The sequence below is a fragment of the Solenopsis invicta genome, chromosome 2 (genome assembly GCF_016802725.1).
Source record: "Solenopsis invicta isolate M01_SB chromosome 2, UNIL_Sinv_3.0, whole genome shotgun sequence".
Lineage (NCBI taxonomy): Eukaryota > Metazoa > Arthropoda > Insecta > Hymenoptera > Formicidae > Solenopsis > Solenopsis invicta.
In genome coordinates this window covers 12,408,968-12,433,395 of record NC_052665.1, presented here as the reverse complement: position 1 = coordinate 12,433,395, position 24,428 = coordinate 12,408,968, and the positions used below count along the sequence as shown (strand labels likewise).

At 33.1% G+C, this 24,428-nt stretch overlaps 2 protein-coding genes and 4 non-coding genes across 7 annotated transcripts in view; 1 reads left to right on the top strand and 5 right to left on the bottom strand.

Moving 5' to 3' along the window:
• Positions 1-7,028, bottom strand: part of LOC105196767 (NAD kinase) — a 30,968-nt gene extending 23,940 nt beyond the window's left edge. Inside the window, exons 1-2 of one of the 2 annotated variants that reach the window (XM_011162865.3) lie at positions 6,808-7,027; positions 5,517-5,570 (exon numbers count right to left, since the gene is read on the bottom strand). In XM_011162865.3, coding sequence (XP_011161167.1) covers positions 5,517-5,570; positions 6,808-6,923 — 170 coding nt within the window. In that variant the 5' untranslated portion in view covers positions 6,924-7,027. Of the gene's footprint in view, positions 1-5,516; positions 5,571-6,807 lie in introns of both variants that reach the window. The other variant, XM_011162867.3, reaches the window with a different exon arrangement.
• Trnag-ucc lies at positions 179-250 on the bottom strand. The gene has a single exon. It is a non-coding gene; the product is annotated as a tRNA-Gly (tRNA).
• Trnag-ucc lies at positions 481-552 on the bottom strand. Its single transcript has one exon. It is a non-coding gene; the product is annotated as a tRNA-Gly (tRNA).
• Trnag-ucc lies at positions 781-852 on the bottom strand. Its single transcript has one exon. It is a non-coding gene; the product is annotated as a tRNA-Gly (tRNA).
• Trnag-ccc lies at positions 1,937-2,007 on the top strand. The gene has a single exon. It is a non-coding gene; the product is annotated as a tRNA-Gly (tRNA).
• A 10,654-nt stretch (positions 7,029-17,682) lies between the features above and the next one.
• LOC105196769 overlaps positions 17,683-24,428 on the bottom strand; it is a 42,281-nt gene continuing 35,535 nt past the window's right edge. The window contains exon 3 of the mRNA XM_011162870.3: positions 17,683-23,482. Within this exon, the coding sequence (XP_011161172.2) occupies positions 21,962-23,482 (1,521 nt within the window). The 3' untranslated portion in view covers positions 17,683-21,961. The remainder of the gene's footprint in view (positions 23,483-24,428) is intronic.

Sequence of the window (24,428 nt, the reverse complement as noted above, 5' to 3'; positions counted from 1 at the left end):
AATTATAGTATATTATTTAATTATAATTAATTCTAATATTTCAGAAAAAAATTTTAACCTTAGAGATAACTGGGAAGACATTTTTCTATAAAAAGCATGTACACTGTTTAAAATTTATAATAAAGGAATTATTAAAACATAAAATTACAATAAAAAATTCTTTAAAAAATAAATTTTATGCGATGGCCGGGAATCGAACCCGGATCAACTGCTTGGAAGGCAACTATGCTAACCATTACACCACCATCGCACTTTGAATGTTACAAATTGATAATAAAAAAAAATTATCTTGACGTAATTACAAATTATAGTATATTTAATTATAATTTAATTCTAATATTTCATAAAAAAAATTTTAATCTTACGAATAACTGGGAGGACAATTTCCTATAAAAAGCAGGTACGCTATTTAAAATTTATAATGAAGGAATTATTAAAACATAAAATTACAATAAAAAATTCTTTAAAAAATAAATTTTATGCGATGGCCGGGAATCGAACCCGGATCAACTGCTTGGAAGGCAACTATGCTAACCATTACACCACCATCGCACTTAGTATGTTACAACTCGACAATAAAAAAAAAATTATCTTAATGTAATTACAAATTATAGTATAATTATTTAATAATATTTTTAATAATAGTTGTTTTTAGTATTAAAAAGTTTTAATGTTAAAGTGGAAAAACATTTTTCTATAGAAAGCATATATTATTATGTAAAATTATTGTGCAAAAATTATTATAACAAAAATGCAAAAAAGTTCTTTAAAAAATAAATATGCGATGGCCGGGAATCGAACCCGGATCAACTGCTTGGAAGGCAACTATGCTAACCATTACACCACCATCGCACCTATTATATGTTACATATCAATATGTGAGTAAGAAATTTATCATTACATAATTGCAAATTATAGTATTATAAACATAAAATTGCATTAAAAATTCTTTAAAAAGTAAATTTTATGCAGTGGCTGTAAATTGAACCTGGATCAATTGCTATGGAAAAGGCAACTTGCTAATCATTACACTATCATTGCACTTATTTTATTACATATTGGTAGTGATAAAAAGTTTATCATAACATAATTACAAATTGTAACATTATTAAAAATTTCTTTCAGTATTTTAGAAGAAATTGTTTAATCTCAAAGATAACCCGTTAAGAACATTTCCCTATAGAAAGTATATACTAATATTTAAAGTTATATTGGTAGAACCGTTAGAATAAAGAGATACACGTGACATCAACTTTACTTATGCAAAAGTTTAACATATGTCTGTCGCGTTCGACTCCCGGCCATCGTAGAAAATTTATTTTTTAAAAAACTTTTTTTTAAGTTTTTTTACATTTTATTTGAAATATTTCTATCAACATGCATCTAGACAAGTTAATAGCCTATACTGTGTGGTTCTGTCGTAATTTTAATATTATTATTGTACTCGAAATTGTTTTGTCCGTCACAAAATTTATTTTTCAAAGAATTTTTTATTGCAATTTTATATTTTGATAAAAACGTTTTATCAATATGCATTATCTGGATAAATTAATAACCACATTATATAGTGCTATCATAAGTCTAATGTTTTTCTTGCGTTTATAACTGTTTTATTTATCAAACACACTATAGTAAAGAAACCAAAAATTTACAAAATATATTATTTTAATTTCGTAGATATGTCAATATATTTGTTATGCTAACAAATTTAAGAAAATAAAATACAATTAACAGTGAATAAATCATCGCTAATTAAAACATTAAAATTAGTATTATTATACAAAATAATTGTAAAATACAATTCTTATCTCATTAATTTCTTTGAAAATTGCATTTAAAATTGACAACATATAAAATAGTTATATTAGGTAGCTTTGAGAAAGACATACGGTATAATTGCCTTATATGCTGTAAAGAATAGCCGAGAGTTCGTACAGCACTGCTGGTGTAGTGGCATCATGCAAGATTCCCATTCTTGCGACCCGGGTTCGATTCCCGGGCAGTGCAAACTTTTTTTTTAAATTCTAAATAGAAAAAATTAAAAAAAAGGTTGATATAAAAAAACTTTCTGTTAATGAATATCCCCGTTTGATTTCTTCTCAGTTTTTAACCTCTTGTGAGTTGATAACTATTGAGCTAATGATATACAACTCATTAAATTGTTATCAATTTCAAATGCAATTTTCGAAGAAATTAACGAGAGAAGAATTATTTTTTTACAATTATTTCGTATAATAATACTAATTTTAATATACTAATTAGCGATAATTTATTCACTGTTAATACTATAAAAAAGTCAATCACTGCAATGTTTCTTTGTATATCTATATCTGTTAAAAAGATTTCATTATGTTTAATAAATTGTAAAATTGCCATACGAAAAGAAAAAATATCATAACAATGATATATTAAGTTATATTCCTCACGTGAGAATATTTGTATATGTAAATATTTTGCAATCAAATGGTATGCTAAAGTAATATGAAAATTAATATCCTTTTAAAGAACATATATCTTTCAGTTTTTTAGAAAGATAGATAAATATGATATATAGATATGTATCTTTCTCTTTAATTTTTGAAAATATATAGAAAGACAAGATATATATGCGTCCGTAAAACTCTAGTAAATTCATCAAACAAATAAATTACCATTTCTGCTTGTTTGTTGTAAACATAACTTCTTGATAAAAACTATATATAAATGCGGTACAATAATACGCGCGTGAGACTACACTACATATGATTTATAATAAACACACAGTCGCACTTACAATACCTCACAATAGGATGGTTAAAAGAATTTCTCGTGCGCATCACTATTTGGAAAAGGAAACTTCTACTACGTGGCATCACTATATAATTGGCATCAGTATACTGAAGATGCATTTCCAACGATTTCATTCTTCAACGAACACGGTGCATCGTCAAAGAAGAAAGGAAAAATGTTTCTCACGATAAGGGGAACCTCAGCGATAACCCACTCTCTTACCGAAGAGAACAAACCGATCGCGTGCCAGAGCTCACGCCAAGTGTAACGTGATTGGTCCAAGATACCGATTAATCTTGGGAACTTGTTAAAGAAACAATGATGCAGCAGATAACATTCGGTTGCACGTGTATCACACGTCAGTTTCTCATCAATTGAGCTCGAGAATAAAATGTCGTGGGGTTATTGCGGTAGAAGCGATGTATAATTAATTAGATATGCGTATTCGCAAGACAACGCAACCATTAATCATCGAGATATTTAAGACTGGAGTAAGGCTGTGTTTACAAAACAAAGAGGAATTTTTAATTCAAATCGTGCATTAGTTCTATGCGTCAATATCAGCATATACAGCTGTTGTGAAAATAATAGAACATTTATCCGGAACTTATCCGGAAGTCTATACACAGTTTGAGACGCATGACTGAATATATGCATTTATGCATTTTTCGTAATGATCTATATGATAAGAAAACATTACAAAAATGTTTATTACCTTTTGTAACAGAAAAATGATAATTATATGATTACGGTGCAGTCGCAATAAAGTTTTGCGAAGAAACTAATTAGTCGACATCAATTAGTAATGCTAAGATTCGTTGGAAATTCAGATTGAATAACCAAAAGAATTTTTGTTTAAAAACGATAATACGCGAAGTGCAACATAAGACACATCAAGACAAAACATGTGTAGATGCAATATAATAAATTATGCATAAGAGTGCGAATTATCAGACAGTGAAACATACAGACATGCTTTCAAAGTGTATTTACATCCAATAACTCTATATAAAGAAATCAGAGTATGTGTAAAGACATACAGGGCGTGTATTAAGAACTGCTGAAGCGTATATACATAACAATCTATAAAGTACTTTAGACTTTAAAAAGCTTTTAAAGGAATAGGGGAATACTTCTATTGCTAATTCTCTGACAGAAAAAATTTTATAAAATTCTAGAAAAAGTATACACTACAAAAAACTATAAAAAATAACGACTAAAATCTAGGAAATTCTACATGAATTTAAGAAATGCTACAAAAATTGAATTGGACTTCCGTAAATTTTTGTATTTTCTTACAGTTGTTTCTTTTACTCGATGAAACTATGTCAAACTACAACTAACATTCCAATGAAAAATTATTCATAAATAATTAAATGATTGTATTTATTGATTATACAAAATTATATATCAAATTTGTTCATATATAATATTATACATATTACGGTAAAAACTGAAAAAATTTAAACTCCAAGCTGTTTTTCACTTATACTTTCATCTATATTCATAATTTGTCACTTAACTTTTGTGATTATTCTTCAACTTTAAAAAGAGTAACATGTTTCGCTCTAAAGGATTTCACTATTCTATTATATTAGAGAAGGATGCAGAACGTACTGCATAGCACATGTTGCGCATTCGCGCACGCGTGTACGTGTGATTTTACAAGTGTTTTTTAGTCTAGACATATAGTTATGGTTTTTAGCGCGATTTTCACTCCGTACAATTAACTAGATGTCATGTATATGCTAAGCGAAACCTCCGGTTCTGACATTAATTTCGCTATGTTACTTACGAGAAGGCGATTTCTCTTTAAGTTGAAGTGAAGTTTAGAATGCTAACGAATTCTCTTTAAAAATAAGAATGAAACTCTACACCTTTTGTCTTGAAATAAATGAATTCATTCTGTTGAAGTGAATGTTTACTCCACTTGGAGTGACCTAGTGAATGGCTTCATGAATAAAGTGAAATTTTTAGTTAAAAGATTTAGAGAGTAATTTGTGATGTACATATATTTCTATTGTACATATATTTCTACAAAAAATTAAATGTTTCTATAAAAAAGAAAAATTTTTATAAATTTCTATTTTTGGTAGAAAATTCTTTGCTTATTCATAGAAAGTTTTTTTGCCAGAGTTCTTTATAATTATGTACATGAAAAGAACGTTTTTACTGGAGTATTTAAAAATTTAGTAGAGACAGATTTAAAAATAATTTGATTAAAAAATAATTATAAGGAACACTCAAACATGATGAGCAAAGCTGTAAAAAATTTGTAAACTTTAACAACTGCAAGCGTCCTACCTAATTATTTTGAGGGCTATTTTCAAATTTATTTTTAGCTAAATTTTTAGATACTTCAAGAAAACTGTTTTTTTCGAGTATGCGTAGAATAAAAAATGAGTTTTCAAGAAATTATTAGCTTCAGCCTCGAATTATCATTACTCACCGAATTATCATTATTACTTCTAAATAATAACAAGTTATTGTAACAAATTATACATGATATTAAATAATTATAATCAATTGAGTGCTCTAAAGTGTTTGTGCATGCCACAAAGTTCATATGATTAAATAATAACGATACAGGCAGCGATCACAAGACATAGAAGACATAATTCTACGAGAACGCGATTATACCAACGAGACAACGATGTCCAACAGAGGAAAGGAAAGTGTTCAAGCGGGTTGTGACAGTTGGCGCTAGTTACAATTCATACTGGACACACTGTATAAAACTGTATTACCTTCGCGGCTCCACCATCTCGGCGTGATCGACCGTTAACTCGGACCGCATATTGCTTCAATGAAAAAAATTGCACTGTTAAATTTCGTTGACTAAGCCATCTAAATAGTCACATTTATCATGGCAATATGCTAACTACATAATATCGTACGACTAGCAAAGTTAATGAAGTTCCGTCTGATAGGTATATATCGCTATAGCTTATGTCCAATAGCCTAAATCAATCAGCTTGAATAGCTTCGAAAGAGAATGTATTGTTAGATGCAGGTCCGTGGCAAGGTCCACTTATGCCCTTGACACAGATCTCCTCTTACGTATTTTTTGTTTGTTGAATGCTTGTAACACACAACCGTTTACGTATTTGTAGCTTAAGTATTTGACTTCAATAAAATGTAGAGTCGAAGTTGCTAGAAATACCGTTTTTTAAAGACATTTAAAAAGACAAACTATATATTTTACACAGCACATGATATTTGTGATAAATCTTCATAAATATTTATTACTATTTATTTTTTTAAATATGAAATATTTTAAATATATTTTACATGCATGAAGCAAAAAGTTCTTGTTCAAAACGTTATTAAAATGTAGACTAAATATTTTGTACATATGTATTTTATAAATATTTTTATAACTATATTTATTATAAATCTTTGCGATTTGTTCAATTTAATATTACAAAAATATTTATGAAATATTTTGTTAAGTGTTTATAAATTATTCAAATAATTGTAAACATTTTGCATATTTTTTATAAATATTGTGTGCAGTCTGGATAATAATAATATATACAGATATCCAGATTAGTTTTATTAGTTTATTTATTATTATATTATCATCAACTTAATGAACGCTGTGCAAGAATTGAATACACGTCCTTGGCCTTTAATATAATCTAGAGCTGTCACATAGTTTTCATGCCTCGTTCGTTTAACCTACTTTGCTGCGAGCACAATTAACTAACATAGAAATTTTGTATTTTGCACAATGTGCGTTATTCTAGATTTCAAATAAACGGAAGTTTGCGGTATTGTAGAGAACCGCAAACTTTCGATGTCGCATAAATCATTCGCATCAACAATGCGAAAAGTATGTTAACCTATGACAATTGGTTAGCATAGTTTCATGTTGGTGTTGCCAACATTTATTTTTATCAATTCTGCAAGCCAATGAATAACTTTTTCAAGAATGAATTGCGCATTTGTGGAGAATGAGATTTAGTTAAATTTCCATAGATACAAATCGCAACTGAAACTTAAATAGTATCCAACAGAGGTCAAGGGTGATCTTACCTGAAGGTTTGCTGTTTGTCGTGTAGTTTAGATACGACGGTCTTTACTTTTCCCGTGTCTTCGTTCAATTCCATATCGGCTGTCGCCTCCACCAGCTGAAGATGCTTCTTGTCCATTTCTCACTGATTAAATCGCGGTGGAAAACTCGGCGGAAAATTGCGGCAAGGCGTTCCTCGATGACGCCTACGACCACACCGAGAGATGTCTCGTGGCGTACTGAAAGGGCTCTCCGTCGCCGACAGAGTTAACCTGAGCGCCTCCACCATTTAAACATACGTCAGTTCACGAACCTAATTCCGTAGTCGTGCCACGTTATCCACCGTTTTTATCATTTTGTTTACGCGAGTTTCTCTTTCACCCACTAATGTCGATCACGATTGTTGGGTGTGAATATATTGTTGAATAAATAAGCCTCGAGTGGAACCCGTCTAGACGGGTCTATATGCGCGATTCTATCATATTATCAGGGCAAGCTTTTTGAATGGCCTCTCTGATTCCCGCTCGCCAACAAATTCGCATTGACAATGTGTACGGGAGCGTTCAATGGAGCCGTGACGTAAGTAAACGCGTCTCTTTTTACATATGTATATTTATATTTTCTGTAAGGCTAGTGACACTGCTCCAGTGCCTTAACATTTCTGCAATTTCAATATGTACAGAAATAATGCTTTTTCTTACGCCCATCTTGTTCTGCATTTATAAAATTTATACTTTTAATGTTACACATATTACTCCCTTTCTTTATGTAAAGAAAAAAAATTTGTTTCATAAAAACGAAAATATTCTGAAGATAAATATAGTAGCAGTAGTTGTGATACGAAATATGTCGAACTAGTAGTTATAGATGGCATGATGTGCGTGTTTCTAAAACTTATTCTTGAACAGTTTTCAAGATGTCGAAGCACACAGCACCAGATGTCGTGCGTGTAGTTTCAAGTTGGAAGACTTCGGTCCGTAATCAGAGCGCTGACTTTTAAAAATGCTTTCTTTGTTACTATATTCTTGTTTTAAGTCTAAAGATAGAATGATAAAAAGCATGTTCTGTATACGGGTCTTTGTTTATAAATGCGAGCAAAGCAAAAGAGGTTTGTTTTGCTTTTATTTTACATATAAAACCGTATTTATTGTGCTTGTTCGTTGTATAATCCGAGACTCAATAATAAAGATGTTTTAATAATGTTAACATCGCGATATTCTTCAAGATTAATTAAAATAATTTAATTAAAGAAATTTCTTTCTATCACAATAATCACATTTGTTTTAACGCATTTATTTAATAAATTTTCTTACTTTTTAATATAAGAATTAAATAAAAAGTTTTTTGCATACCAGATAAAGTTATTAAAATTTAAAAACTGCAAGCTACTAAGATTTATTCTTTTTTTAAATTAACAACACAAAATTTTGATCATGTCGATTTGAATTTTGGCTTTAAAATCAACAAAAAAAAAGTAAAACAACAAATAATTTGATTTATGGCAAAACATTATTAAACTAAAAATTATTATATATTTAGTAATGTTTTGAGACTTGACACATCTTTAACAGAATGAAAAGAGTTTTCATTCTTTTAAATTTCAATTATACTTGAAATCGTTTTTTTAATCAAACGCCAGTTATGATTGAATCATCGTGCTTTTCTTTCGTATTGATCTAGTTTATGATCTAGATTAGGTAGATCCGTCGATCAATTGACGACTCGGTCGATCGAGTGCCGTAATATTTACTCCGCCTTTGCTTGAGAAGTTGAACCGCTTACTGTGGCCGGTACCAGTGGCTATCAAGGCCACTCACTCGATTACCCGCGTTTCTTGCGAACTGAACGTAAAGTCATACAGAATAACCCGTGCATAGGCTTGCGATAAATACTTTAACGAGAAACTTCTGATCTATTAAGATTGTGGATTGACAATTTCTTTGTTTCATAAATAATTGTCGACCTTTATCCACCACCAATTGAATGTTACTCAATCACGTTGATCGTTCACTCACAATAGATCTTTTCTTATAAAATTCTCCGTATATTGCGTCTCCTCGGGTGTCGCATCCAAAACGGTTTCTTATCATAATAATAATGCCGAGACCGTTCTGCTCGTTACGTACAAAACCGTTCTCAGACTGCAATGTCCGTTTTATGACCGTCATCTGTGAGAAATGTTCTATTATAACTAGATCCTTGAAATATTATAGTGCTCGATTTAATATAAATTATATTTTAAGAGCGCATATGTATTCTTCAATCCGTTAAAATGAGTAACATTTGCTTCAATTAATGGTTATATAATCACACAAAAAAAATAAATTCTTAATTCACGTATACTTTTGTTCTTGAATGCTATTTGTTTTAATTTAAGTATGAAATGCTCTTTTCAATTAGAACTGTTCACTTACATCAATAATAAATAGATCTGTGCAAAGTATATTTTATTAAGATCGTATTCTTGTTTCTAATATCATATTGTTCTCACGACAAGTTCAATCACATTATTTGAAAGCAATTTATTTTTGGATTAAGAATTATACATTTGAAAATGCGCACGACTTCTCCAAGCTCACTTGTTTCGCGTTCACAGGTAACAGTGTGCATGACGTCCCGATGGATCCCAGTATCAAGCAAGATGATTCACTTTCAGTTCAAAAATAAGTTTAGTTATTACAAGTAAAAATAATGCAGTTGGCAGAAGCACCGACAAGAGACTATTAGCAGAGAGGAACCTGAGAGCGGTCATGCCGGTATTTTTCCTATAACGCTCGAATTCCCGGCGGATTAACGACTCACATCCATTTTGTATACATTTGGGAATGTGAACTAAAATCACGTTCATTTTGCGACAACGCCGATAAAAATGATTTAAGTCTGTGCTAAAATTATGTAGTGGAGAGTAGGCCGATATTCATAGTCAATTCTTGTACTTAAGACCATCTTAAATATCATATAATACATATATATGATTGAAATATATTATAATAAAAAAATTGATTTTTTTGACTTACCAACCCAATCCGCAACGAGCGGAGTTAATCATTCACTAAGCTACGGTGATTACTGTAACACAAACATAAGATTTAAAAATTAAAACTGTGCTCAAAATCAATAAGTTCAAAAGTTATTTCTTATACACCCAGAGAAAGGTTTCTTTGAGTAAAAAAGTATTTGTTTGACTCAAAGAAATTCGTGCACTGCTATACGGTTAAAGAAAAGTCTCTTTGACTTGAACAAATTTTTTGATCGTTCCTTTTATTAGAATTAAAGAAACAATTTGGTTGTGCAACGCACATTCTATTTAAATGAAATAAAATATATTTTTAAAACCAGACAACTAAATTCTTTTTTACATTTCTATCAATACTTTTTTTGAATTAAATAGTTATTTGTTTAAATTAAATAAGTAATTTGAACATATAATTTATTTACGTTTAAAAAGGCTAATAATATCACATTTCCTAAAGTCAAATAAATTTTAATTTCCTCCAAGGTATTTTTGCGTCAACTTAAAGCAACCAAGTTAAAAAAACAATTTTATCAATTTAAACGTAATTTTTCTCTGGGTGTGTATACAATTTTATATTAATTTTCTTTCTTTAAGAGTAGCTTTTTTTAATTTATTTAATAACATCGAAAGAAAGGGAAAAAGATTATTAAATTTATATAAATAAGAAATCATATTTATCCAAAGATTGCTGCGCTGGGACCCGATGCCTGTCTCAGGCCTCCTCCTCCTCTTCTTTTATTCCTCCGTGGCACGACATTCACTCACAAAAACACCGATTAATTACAAATCATGATAAAGAATAAACGATCGCGCGGTACTTCGTACAGCACTCCCGACGTTCAAGTCACAATCACAAAATACTTAATTATATTACAACAGAAAAATCAAAGCGTCATCGCGCTCAAATAAGCTAAAAAGCTATGTGACGTTTCAATCTGCGGCCTTTTGTGAATAATTCAAAAACGAAGCCGGCGAGTTTAATCTAAAACCACATGCACAATACGACGTAATTAATAAAGAGGAGTTAATAATTAATTAAAACGCGATGGACCATTCAAAAATACAAATACATGATTCAGTTAAAATTTCGCGAGATAACACACGGAACGGCTCGCGACGTTACCTGTTCGCTCGAATCTCAGAACGCGAATGATAGCGCGGTGACCTTGCGTAAACACAACGCGGTGTATGTACACAAGAGCAATGAACAACACAACAAACTTCAAGGCCGTGTCAGCCAAATTTCTTAAATGTCTAAAGCGTCGTATACGAAATATATCTCGCACTTTAAACTAATTTTTTCCACTTTTTGTTAACCCTGAAGACATGTGAAAAAAGTTACCAGTTCAAAAATAATGTCCAAAAATAATTTTATTTTTCTAAATGTTTAGTAAGTAGTATCAAATCTAATATAACTGTACTACATATTTAGAAAAATAACATTATTTTATGTTGACTAATACACTCGACAGCAAAATTAAAGCATTATCTATTCTGACTTCCAAAAGTAAGAGAAGCAAAATTCAAGAGAATGTAACTTCGTTAAAAAGTGATCGTAAAAAAATGTTCAAGAAAGCATTTTAAAGCTTGAAATCTCTAGTTTTGAGATTGATAATTCATTAAACAATTTATAGATTGTTTACGAAGTTACGCGGATTTAAATCGGAATGTTCTTAAATCTTAAAATTTTTTACAATCTTTGCAAAGCTACACGGCGCAAAATAAAAATTGCTCGCAAATGTGGATTACAGCATTCGAAAGCGCGAATCTTTATCTTTAATTTGCGTATTTGTTGAGCGCTGTACGATTTTTTATCACCGAGTTATTGAACATTGAAGTAACAATAGTCTCGCGCAGCGAGAGAGACTCCGCACGCCGCGCGTCGCCTGAATCGGCCTCCCCACTCTTCTCGGTCGGCCACGTGCGCCTCGAGTAGTGCGAATGACCGAGCAACCGAGAAGAGTGGGGGGGCCGATTCACACGGCGCGGCGCGCAACGTACCACACCGTGCGCGGTCAATAACCCGAGTGGGGCATTTAAAGAGACGACGCGACGCGGCGTGGACGTAATGCGGAGTCTCTCTCGCTGCGCGAAACTACTATTGCTTCAGTATTGAATAACTCGCTGATAAAAAATCGTACAGCGATCAACAAATACGCAAATTAAAGATAAAGATTCGCGCTTTCGAATGCTGTAATCTACATTTGCGAGCAATTTTTATTTCGCGCCGTGTAGCTTTGCAAAGTTTGTAAACATATTTTCAGATTTGACGCATTCCCATTTGAATCCGCGTACCATCGTAAACAATCTGTAAATCGTTTAACGAATTATTAATCTCGAAACTAGAGATTTCAAGCTTTAAAATGCTTTTTCGAACATTTTTGTATGATGATTTTTAACGAAGTTGTACACTCTTGAATTTTGGGAGTCGGAATAGGTAATGTTTTAATTTTGCTGTCGAGTGTATTGGTCAACATAATGTTACTTTCTAAATGTAAAGTTATATTAGATTTGATAATACTAAACATTTAGAAAAATAAAATTTTTCGACATTATTTTTAAACTGATAATTTTTTTCACGTCTTAGAGTTAACGTCTTTAGAGTTAACAAAAAGGCACGTGGAGAGAGTTAGTTTAAAATGTGAGATAATATTCAGTATACATACGACTTTAGACATTTGAGGAATTTGGCTGACACACGGCTTTGAAATTCGTTGCTCTTGTGTACAGCGCAATGTGTTTACTCAAAGTCGCCGCGCTAGGTCATTCGCGTTCCAAGATTCAAGCAAGCGGTTGATTTTTCCGTCGTAACATAATAAAGTATTTTGTGATTATGACGTGAACGTCTGGAATACTATACGAAGTACCGCGCGATCGTATCCTTCGCGAGTGAGTATCGTGCTACGGAAAACCTGCCACGGAGGAACAAAAGAAGAGAAGAAGGAGGCCTGGGAGAGGCATCGGGCGCCAGCGGAGCAATTTTTTGGGTAAATATAATTTCTTATTTATATAAATTTAATAATCTTTCTCTTTTTCTTTCGATGTTATCGAATAAATAAAAAAAAAAGTTACTTAAAGAAAGAAAATTAATATAAAATTGTATACATGATAAGAAATAACTTTTAAACTTATTGATTTTAAGCGCAATTTTAATTTTTAAATCTATGTTTGTGTTACAGTAATCACCGTAGCTTAGTGAATGATTAACTCCGCTCGATGCACATCAGGTCGGTGAGTAAAAAAAAACCAATTTTCTTATTACAATATATTTCAATTATATATATGTATATGATACTTAAGATGGTCTTGAATACAAGAATTGACTATGAATACTGGCCTACCCCTCACTACATAGTTTTAGAACAGACTTAAAACATTTTTATCGGCGTTGTCGCAAAATGGATGTGATTTTAGTTCACATTCCCAAATATATACAAAATGGATGTGAGTCGTTAGTTCCCCGGGAATTCAAGCGTTATAGGAAAAATTCCGGCATGGCCTCTCAGATTCCTCTCTGCTAATAACCTTTCGTGGCTGCTTCTGCCAACTACATTATTTTTACTTGTAATAATCAACTTGTAATGACGGAGTGCCTCAGGCATGTAACGCGGAGTCTCTCTTGCTGCGCGAGACTACCGCAACAACTTTTAGGAAGATCTTGCATCGCACCGCGTTACAAACTTTCGTAAATCATTAGTAAAGTTAGATAATTAAAAAATTAAAAGTTAAATAATAAAGTTAATAGCTGTTAACTTAACTTAGTTAATTTTGAATGATTTAATTTTGAACTTTAACTAGTTACTTTTTAAACATATAAACATTAATTTATTAACTTCTTATCTAAGTTAAAAATTTATTTCTGCAATGTTATTACAAGCTTGTGGTAATGTTGAAATGTCAGCAATTTTAAATCTAAAAATCTTTATGACGTTTTGGATTATTTTGAATTGTCTACTGGTTTTACTGTTATATTCTTAAATTAAAGCATTTATTCATTTTTTTAAGAATTCACTTTTTGTATGATATTAATTACTTATATCACGGAAAAAGCAGTTTAATGAGTTCATTTTATATATCTTTTTTTGTGTAAAAATGATAAATTTTCTCCGGTTGTACAAATAATGAGTGAATTAAACTTTAAAATTAATAATTTAAGAAATCTATTTAAAAAAAATTAAAGAAATCTCTGGACATGTTTAGTTCTTGCCGGAAATTTTATATTGGCTATTTATTTATATTTCTCGTTTTCGATATGACTTTGAAATCATGAAATCAATACCATTTCGATGTCAATTCGGTAGATCATTTCTCTTGGGTATTGATAATGATTATTTAGCCCATAACTCAGATTTTGAATAAAATGAACTTGTTCTTTTACTCTCGGATGTTACTCGTCGTGATCTTTGATCGCGTCATCGTGATTGATCTCTTCTTATTGTTAGACGAAGAGAATTGAAACGCATGGATTGCTCCCCATAAATTGCATGAGTATATTGCCGACATTTAAATGTTCACCTGGCAATCGCACTCCGGCATTGATATCACTCGCGCCGAACGAACTTGAAACCGCACGACACGCGTTGACCTTTTATTACATGCGCGCGGTTCGCGACCAGCATGTATTCTTTCAATCCTTCGTAAAACCTTTCGTTTCTGTGTCGATAGCAATCTCGCCTTTCATTTCTTCGTGCGCACCAGCCGCTGTCAAGTAAATCAAATTCGATTCGCCAAATTGCAAAACGTGATATGCAACCGTCCTTTTCTATGAGCTGGTCTCGTTAAATCCGATTCGTCTAATTGGCTAATTAAATTTATGGATTGCAAAATTTAAAACTGATCACATTATTTTGTTTTCAATTATTTATTTATGTAATATTATTTTTTAAATTAATAATTAAGTAGAGAAGAAAATAATATTACAAACTTGTATTTTGTATTTTGTAATTTAAATTAATATTAATTGTTAATATTTTGTATTTTATATTTGAAATATTTTTTGCCTAGGTAAAAAAGTAATAACTAAAATTTGTCGCTTAACGCACTGAGAGAAAAGATTTTATTAATTCAACAAGCCATCAGTGTCTGTAACAAATTTGATTTATAGATATACTGATAACAAATGTGTCGGTACCAAAAATAAATGTGATCTATTACTTTTGATTTATTATCCAAAAGATAATAGATACGCGATGCGATAGCTTTATTTAGATAAACAAATTATATTTGTTATTGCTGACATTACAAGTTATAATAGCAATATATTTGGTACCAACAATGAAGATACTAGAACAAATGTGATTTGTATCGTAAAGCGTGTATTGTTTGTTACATTGACAAATGATGAGAAATGATTTGCCCGAATAAACGGATCGATCCGTTTTCCTATCAAATAATTACAAGTAATTTTTTGTTCTAATAACAAACTCGTTTCTCTCACAATCAGTGCGGAAATAATACGAATGGCCATAACATTTACATGGCCCATTAGTAGCACCTTCTCCTCTAATTTTTTTAATTAAAATAATTTAAAGAACTAGACTTGGGTGATCAGTTTTAAATGCTGCAGTTGGCAATTTATAAATTTAATCAACTGATTTTTTAGAATTTAGATTAATTGAAGTTGATTAAATAAATTTTGCGCAAAATTACCCAAACTCTCAAAAACGCACCGAAACTAACGAACTATGCGTCGCCATTACGACGTGCATTAAATGCGCTCCATATAAGCGATGGCGACGCAACGTGCTGGAAACGAATTACGATGTAGCGTGTGCAAGTGCGTGCGATTTCTGTTGGTGCACCTATGTATTACGTCTTACAAATTCTAACTCACGTAACTGTGCAGCATGGAATTACAATAAATACACTACGTTAAGTGAATAGCGCAGATCTTTTTCTTTTCTTCTCTCTCTTTTACCTCGGATTAATCTCTGTTTTTCGTTTTGATAATATTCGGAAACTATCGCTGTCTTCCTGGACTATTGATTTCTATAATGTATGGGCTTATTAAAAACCGCAAACTTTTTCTCGGTCACAGATACTAGAGCGAGAAAGATTTAAAGCATGTATTTACATTTCTCTTCTGCCATCACGGGACGTTAAAAACTTGAAATTTATCTCTCTCAAACAGGTTTCCCTAATATAATCGGAACGACAGTTTCAATGAATTTTGATGAGAAACATTTATATCGAAGAAAAAAAGTGTTCGCATATATCTTAATTTAAAAATATCTTGGGCGGCTACAACGGGTGAAAGTTTGCGATATCTCCTCTCCGATGTGTAGCGGAATCGAAAGGTACATCCGATAATCTTTTTATTTTGAGACTGGAAATCATTTGGGTTGAAAAGAAAAAAGGAGAACGGAATCCTTTACTTTTATTTTGGAAACTGTGTGTACGGAGACATCGCCAAAGGCGAATCGTCGAGTCGAAGAACTCGCTATGCGGACGGGTTCTAATCCCGTAAAAAGTTGCAAGTGGATCACAGCTCTCCGTCGGCTTTCCTCATAAATTGATAGCTACCACTTTTACGTGAACGCTACCACACGCGGAACGAAAATTATATATGCGCGCAACATACAGTAAGTAGGCGGTATAAACGCGCGAACGAGTTCCTGCGTAAATAATCGAATGAATAAACATTGGAGTAAAGTATACCAATGGTCGTTATGTAAACGTGAATCTTAAATACACACGCTAGTCGTGCAAAGTTTAAAAGAAACGCTGCTCGCAGACAGTGAGATCAAAAATTATTACTTCCGTTTCAATAAAAAAAAGTACTCAAACAATGTTCAAGAGAAGGATGCGCATATCTTTATAAAAACACACTTAGCGCTTTCTTGTTCCGTTTGGCAAGGTTTCGTTTTCTTGCAAAATGTGAGCGAGGATACTTTCCCGAGAATTCGCGTAACAATCGCGACTTATGAATTTCTGACGTTTTATCTGGAAAACACTGTGCTCTGGCACGGTACTGCTCTCATATATGAGAATACCATAATATCGTGCACGATCTCTGCGTGTTTGATCTTGCGAAAACTGGATAATTAGCCGGATTTTCACGAATAAAGGCGAGCCATGCACGGTTAGGAAAGTGACTAGAAACAATTATGAAACACGCTGCTAATGGAAATTGAAACGTCAATCATACTGTTAACTCATTGCCAAAAGTGTCAGAAATAATTTAAACGCGATAATTCTATTCAGTTAAATCAATCTTTGTTTGAAATCTATCCTCAATGTTTACTTAAATTTTTTAGAAAAATCTTTGAGAACTTTCCGATTTTTTTCAGGAATTTTATTTAAAATTTTAGATAGAATTAAAAAATTGTTTAATGTAGTTCTTTTTAATTGGTTTGTTACATCAATAGATAATTAATAATTCAATTTTTTTCATGATTTATAATATGTAAATTAAGATATGTAATATGAAAAAAATTGTATTGTATAAATTCATATTATAGATAAAAGATAGCACTTTAATGTCTAAAATCTAAATGAAAAATTGTATTATAGTTTAATGAATATAATTAAGTATTCAATTTAAAATATTGACAAAGTGTATAAAATGTAAATAGTAACTATAATCTTCTCCTTTATCAATAAAATCTTGTAATTTTCAAGATTACAAAAAAAAAGAAATCCCTTGAAAATTGCAGGTTTTTCCAGTGCTTCCCAACAACAAACTGTTATTCTCTTCGTTCTGCGTAAATCAGAATCGCGTCGAAATGCATCTCGCTAGAGAAAGGAGAGAAGGGAAACAATGATTTGCGTGGGCGCTTGGATGAAAGAGACATGATCGTAAACAACCATAGGAAAAAGAAACGGACTAGGAATGCCGACGTGTTGGACATTAAGGCCCCGCCAGCTTTCTAACAACAATCACTTTTATGTAACGGCCATTATTCGTCCCTTTTTATTACAACAAAGGTAAATACAAAGACGCGCAACTTTCGCCGCGTAATTGCGCCGCGGACGGTACGCGATTCCGTACCGTGTGACAAATATTCGTGGGCTAATAAAAAAGTCAGAATATATCGAGGAATTATACATATGGGGGATAACCTTTCGGAATTATCCGACGAGGGACTAGAAGACCTCTTTGGCGACCAACCCTTCATACCGAGTGGCACTGATAAATGACACCGTTTGATTGAATCTACTACAAAATACACGACAACGGAGTCATTTGAATCACCCTGTAGACGGTCGTCGACTGCAAGCAACTTCGTGATCTGGTTTTGATAGTATCCTGGAATTCTATCAGAAATATGACAAAAATGTTTAAATATTAGTCGCAAAAATTTCATGATTCATATGTTACATATATTAATATGTAACAATTTTAGTAGCTGTAAGTTAATATGTAATAGCGATATAACTAGGTTTACTATAAATCGTCAATATTTTTTATCAGTATTTGGTAAAATTTAGTTAAGAATGACAAATTCAAGAGAGAGTTTTCAATCACAATATAAACATCACGTAGAATTCCAGAACACTTTCAATGAGAACAATCCATATGCGCGAGTAATTAATGAAGAAATATCGTTAACTTTCGATCGCTCTGTCTCAAGATTATTTTCCCTGATTATTTTCCGCAATATTTTTACACTATAATCTTCCTTATTCCATAACATTACGTTTACAATTCTATACATATAACGCAAGAAACTCGCAGTCCATGTATGCAACTATATATGCAACAAACAAGATACAAAAATAAGTGGCAATCCTTTTCGAGTACAAAACGTCTCGATGGAAGTTTGACTGCACAAAATTATTTTCCAAATGTTGGCTACAGTAAATTTTTTACGAAATAATTAATTTCGGCGAGTCTATGTAAAATATCGAAATGTAAATGTATAATCATCTTTTATCAAATCAGGGAGCATTGTAATTTCTTTATTATTTAAAAATTGGACAAACAAAAAGTTCTCTTTGAAGAAGTTTCTTCTGTCAAACAATTTTTTTTGCTTTTTTCATATCTTATATCTTCTTTCAAAATAATAATTTTTTTTTTACTGATTTTATATGTAATTAGAATACATTTTTATTCCTACACGTTGTATGTTATCAATTACGAAAAGGAACGAGAGAGTGAAGGGGAGTATTGTATGAGCGGAAATAATCGTTTCGATTCTAAATAAGCGGAAGTCGACTCTAGTCCATATTCTGGCTCTCGACGGAAATTCAAGAGACTCAACGAAGGGCGATCGCTGCCCTAATGGCATATTACACATCAACACACTCAACAAATTACATATTATACATAAATATATATATATGTATATACATACAAATCATATAAATTGATTATTAGACATTTATTTACAATTGCAACAAAAGAGGACGTGTAACAAAAGTTAAACTATAGCCTAAGACGAAAAAGACATAGAACCAACGATTTCAGGTACAGAATGAAATTAATCGATTATGTACAAATTTCACTTGCAATTATTGTAATTGGGGAAACGCCGTAAACATTTACGATATTTACCATTCATTTCTTTGGATATTCAACGAATGAGCTGCTGCCCGATTAAAATCCAGACGATCGAATTCAGGCTAATCGAAAAATGAGCTCGGCGATCGGCTCACTGTACGTATAATTTGTATACATACAGGTGTTCAACGTTGCGGCAATCGCTCGGTGAACGTAAATTACCGGTTTCTCCGATTCCCCCTCTCCCTTCCGCTCTCTTTCTCTATTTCTCTCTTTCTTTTTCCGTCATTGCCTTCGTGTCACGATCGGTCATGCTTGATCTCGCTGATACGCACAATCGACGCGTTATATGCCGATTCTATAAATATATATAATTTTTTTTTAATACAAACAAAAGCAGATTGTCTATAATTCGAAACGATATTTGTAACGAATAAAGGTGAAAACTTATTCTAAAGTGAGAAATTTCTACGATGATTGGCTTTACCGATATTCTCTCTATTTTCACTTTCGTAACACGCGCACATAACTGAGTATCGAGAATCTTTTTTTTCCTTCACTCTGATGGCCGATCGCGACAACCAGCAATCGAGAGAATCGAGCACAGTTTGGGGCCTCGAGCGTGAAAAAAAGCCCTCGCGCGCGGCGACTTTCTCTTGATGCAAGTGTGACAATCGTCGCCCGCAATACAACAGACTTCTAATCTAAGCATTTGATAAGCGCGGTTAAATCAAATTAGCTTCATATATCCGGGAATCTAGTGAGAATCATCGAGAAACCGATTGTCATCGAGAGACTTTTGCGAACTTCGGCGATACTGGTTATATATAATTACACAGGCCCTCAAAATTAAAGATGTTAAGAATTGCAAGTGGTTCTTTTTTACGTAATTTGATGTGCTGAGTATGACTCCAGTCTCATGAGTTGTAATCACATCACGTTTTTGAGATAAATGGAATAAAAAAACCTAAAAATGATTATAAAAATATTACAGAGAAAGCAAATTATTTCCATAACCGATGGCCTCATATAATATGATTCTTTCTCCTATAAATGAATTTTTGTTTGCCAATGTGCGAATTTTTTTCGCCGAGATATAGCAGTTAAAAGTTATGAATTTTTGAAAGCACGGAAGTATATGTAGAATATATATGCACATAGAGAAATATAATATTGAAATTGTAATAAAATTGCCTTTGCTATTGTATATTTGTACTGGCAGCGACAACATTTATTTGACAGAACTAATTTTAGAAATTATTTCTGAATAAAATATAATCCGTTTTGTTCCTAAAACAGAAAAAAATTTGCCGAGTACATTTGTCTTTATAATTGGATTACTTTGCTATCACAAAATAATATATTTTTAGCAAATACCTTTGTTATTAAAGCAAAAATATTACCAATGGGCTTATACAAGTTTAAATTTGTAATTCAATTCAATTTGTTTTTACAGCAAAATTTGTAGTTTTAACAAATTTATATCAATTTTAGCTAATCACTAATTTTAGCTAATCAAAATATCAACTAGTATCTTTAATCAATATCTTTACTGTCCATCTAATAATAGATTTTGCTACAGTAACATAAAGTTTGTTATGCCAAATTATTTTTTTGCGTATATATATATATTATATATATATATATATATATATATATATATATATATATATATGTATATGTATATGTATATGTATATATATGTATATATATATGTATAATTTCTAAATGATATATTTCGACCAAAAAAAATCACACATTGGCAAAAGTTGATTTTGAAAAGAAAGAATAGTACTATATCGGTTTAAATATTGAAAAGTGGCTTTGTAATATGTTTATAAATCTCCAAAATTGTTATTTTTGGACCATTTTACATCATTTATCTCAAAACCTGATGTGATAAATAATTTCTGCAGCCAGATTCATATTCATCATACAAAATTACATACAAAATTAGGAAAACACTTGTAATTTAAATAATAAAGCATCCTAGTTTTGTATTACTAGATAGATTTACAATCGATCTATCAATCACGCGATAGAAACAAAATCAGTCAGGCGTGATAATTTGTATTAACAAATCTGCCTAATTTTTATTTGTAGTGGTTTCTTGTGAAACTGTATATATGTATAGAAACCATCATTCTACCTGATACTGTGTGACTGCACTTGTCCTTAAAAAAAAATCGCGCCAGAAGTTTAATGTGGTATGGACGGTAAAAGATTCAATTCTTTTCATATTAAATTATAATATGTATGTTCAAGCATTAATTTGAAATATTTTTCAAAATTTCTCGCATTGAGTTTGTTAGCTACAAATTTTCAAAAAAAGTCACAAACGCGTTTCAAACAAATTTTTCTCATAAATTTTAAGCGATAGGGTTTTTCTTCTTGTGAATTTGGATACATTAAGAAACTATGGGAAACTATTCTTCTTTCTCAAAACGAGAAAAAAGATTAAATTTTGCAGACCTGTGTAACAGATTTTTAGAAAAAAAACTATCGCAGTTTATCCGATTGGAAAATATTTTTTAGCTTTATGCTAGTTCCAAACACTTGTATGATTTATGAAAATTTATGCGCTGAGAGGAAGATATAAGAATAATGAAGTGCAATTACTCCGTTACTTTGAGTCCGCTACTTCATTTTCGATGAGACGATCGTGAACTCGAGAATGTTTATTCTTAGCTTCTTAAACGTCCTGAGAGAATTCATTAGTTCACTTCAAATAGTGTTTCTTTCTGGCGGAAGCGCTGATGCACGGTGCCTCGTGTTTTAAACTCGGATCTCTCCACGTGTTCTTCGCGGGTGGATCGCTAAATCTCGTTTTCGCAAAAGTCGTCGTCGTCTTCTGGCAAGCGTCCTGCTCTAGCTCGCCCTCGAAAAATCGACACATTTCTCTCACGGGCAGAGCTCTAGCGCCTCGGTTGAGATCGTGAAGGGATCGGGCGCGTTGTTTGCCCCTGGGACTGGGATTGGATGACGTTCGGCCAAGATCTTCCGTACTCCTGGCCAGGCGACCGCCTAATCTCGAAAGGGATTCGAACAAAGTCAGCTTCTCCCGCACCGGCACGTAATGATCCACCCTCTGACATCGCTCCAGAAGCTTGGCAACATCCTCCTCGCAAGGTGGCATCGTTAAAACTGGCGGAGAAACTGGAAATGCAATCGCCGGGCAGTCTGTAGATCTTAAACAGGGTTGCAACAATTGGCGGGGAACGGGAATTCTGGAAGACAGGAGAGCCAAACGCTCTTTTCGCTCTCGAAGAGTTTCCACGTTAGCAATGGTGATACCGGTCAATTGCCCCTTGTCACGAAAGATTCTCCTTTCTCTGGCTCTACTTCTTCTCTCATTGATGTCTGTCTTGAGTATCCCAGGACTGCTGTTTTCACTTCTTGAACTATTATTATTGTTTCGTTTGTCGTCCTCGTTACGATCATTTTCGTCGGTGATAAACCTCACCGTGGAGGACTCGTTCGGCCTGAGGGGTGGTAGTCGATCGATGATCGAATTCTCGTTTTGCCTTCGCGTGTCAGTTGACGAGACAAGTTCCTTTTTAGGCGAGCGGGTCGGACGAGCGTCGTCGTTGTCATTGGCGGAACAAATCCTGCTCCTGGTTCTACCATAGATCTTCGGCAAGTTGTTGTTGTTCTCCTCAGCTCTCGCTCTTCGCCTCGCATCCTCCTCGAGGATTCGTCGACTTCTCGCTTCGTTTTCGCGTCTGCGTGCCTCTTTGTACCTCTGTATCCTCTGTTCCCTTGTTTCTGGTTCTGGTAAGGGGACGCTGCGGGAGTCCACTGTATCAACGCTCGACCGACATACGCCACCCCAAGGGAGACTGTCGTCACTACCCTCGCTGCTCTCGCTGCAACCCCACGCTCTGCTGACCGGTTGATCCTTGTTGCTTATCACAGTGGGTATGCTTCGAAATTCTCCCAGGAGATCCTCGTCGCTCGAATTGCTACTAGACCAACCGCGCAACTCGCTCCTCGCTCTCCTCCTGGAATCGTCGAGGATCGTCGTCGTACATATCGCCGTCTTCTCCGTCGGCGAGTCGCTCGGCCAGCAACGAAATTCACTGCGAGATCGTCTCCTCGTTGCCGGGCTGTCCAGACCTTTCGGACAAATGGTGAATATCTCCATGAAGTTATAGCATCGTTGCGAGCGAAACGGCGTTTGCCGGACTAGTTCGGCCGCGATCGCTTTGGTCCAGGACCAATAGATCGGCTCCGTGTCAGCCTGAACAAATAAAAAGATTTACATGCTATATTAAAACGTTTGTACAAATTGATCAGATGGTGTACATATTTGGAACATTAAAAATAAAAATAACTAATTCTTTTTATGCAAAAAATGTATGATCCAAAAATATACAATTATTTAAAAAATTGTTTGATTTAAAATCTTATTAAATAAACCTTTATTTAAAATATTACTATGTTGAATGAATAATATTTTAAATAATTTCAATCAGTTTTCGATTAACAGAACTAAAACTGGTAATTATTGTCAAACGGGGATGATGATGATTATTATTATTATTATGTTTGGTAATACTTACAAAATATTGCACTAAAATATGTTAAACAAAACACGTTTGGTAGCTATTACGAGTACACTTTTTTCTCAGTACAAATTGATACGTCTAAGCATACAGCTGCATAAGAAGTATGTGTATCTTTTTATGGAAAGTATGTATACTCTTTTTAAGGAAAGCCTCGGCTTTCTTTAAAAGAGGGATATATAGCTGTTAAAATTGATAGTACGGATCGTGATTAAATGTAATTAAATTTGATTGATAATCCAATAACAGAGTTTTTATATAAAATGGTAAAGTGGCGTATAGGCGAGAATGTGGGACCAGCAACATTGCCGACGGTTATGTGTATTCGGATTTCATATTCTCGTACGGTAGGTATCTGGATGCTGCGCGGAGTAGTCGAACGGGTCTGTCTACCCGCAGGATCGACCGTGACACACGATTTCGCTGACCGGCGATTCGAAAGTCGCCGGTTCGCTCGAGTGCACGAACGACGGACTTCGACAACGTGGAATTTGCTCGTTAACCACCGGCGGCGTGTCGATCATTACCATCCCCGACGGAAACAAATCTTTCTGTCACCTTACCTGCCGAAGCGACCTTCGTGCGCCGCGCGACAACGCGCACACCATGGCACGCTCACTC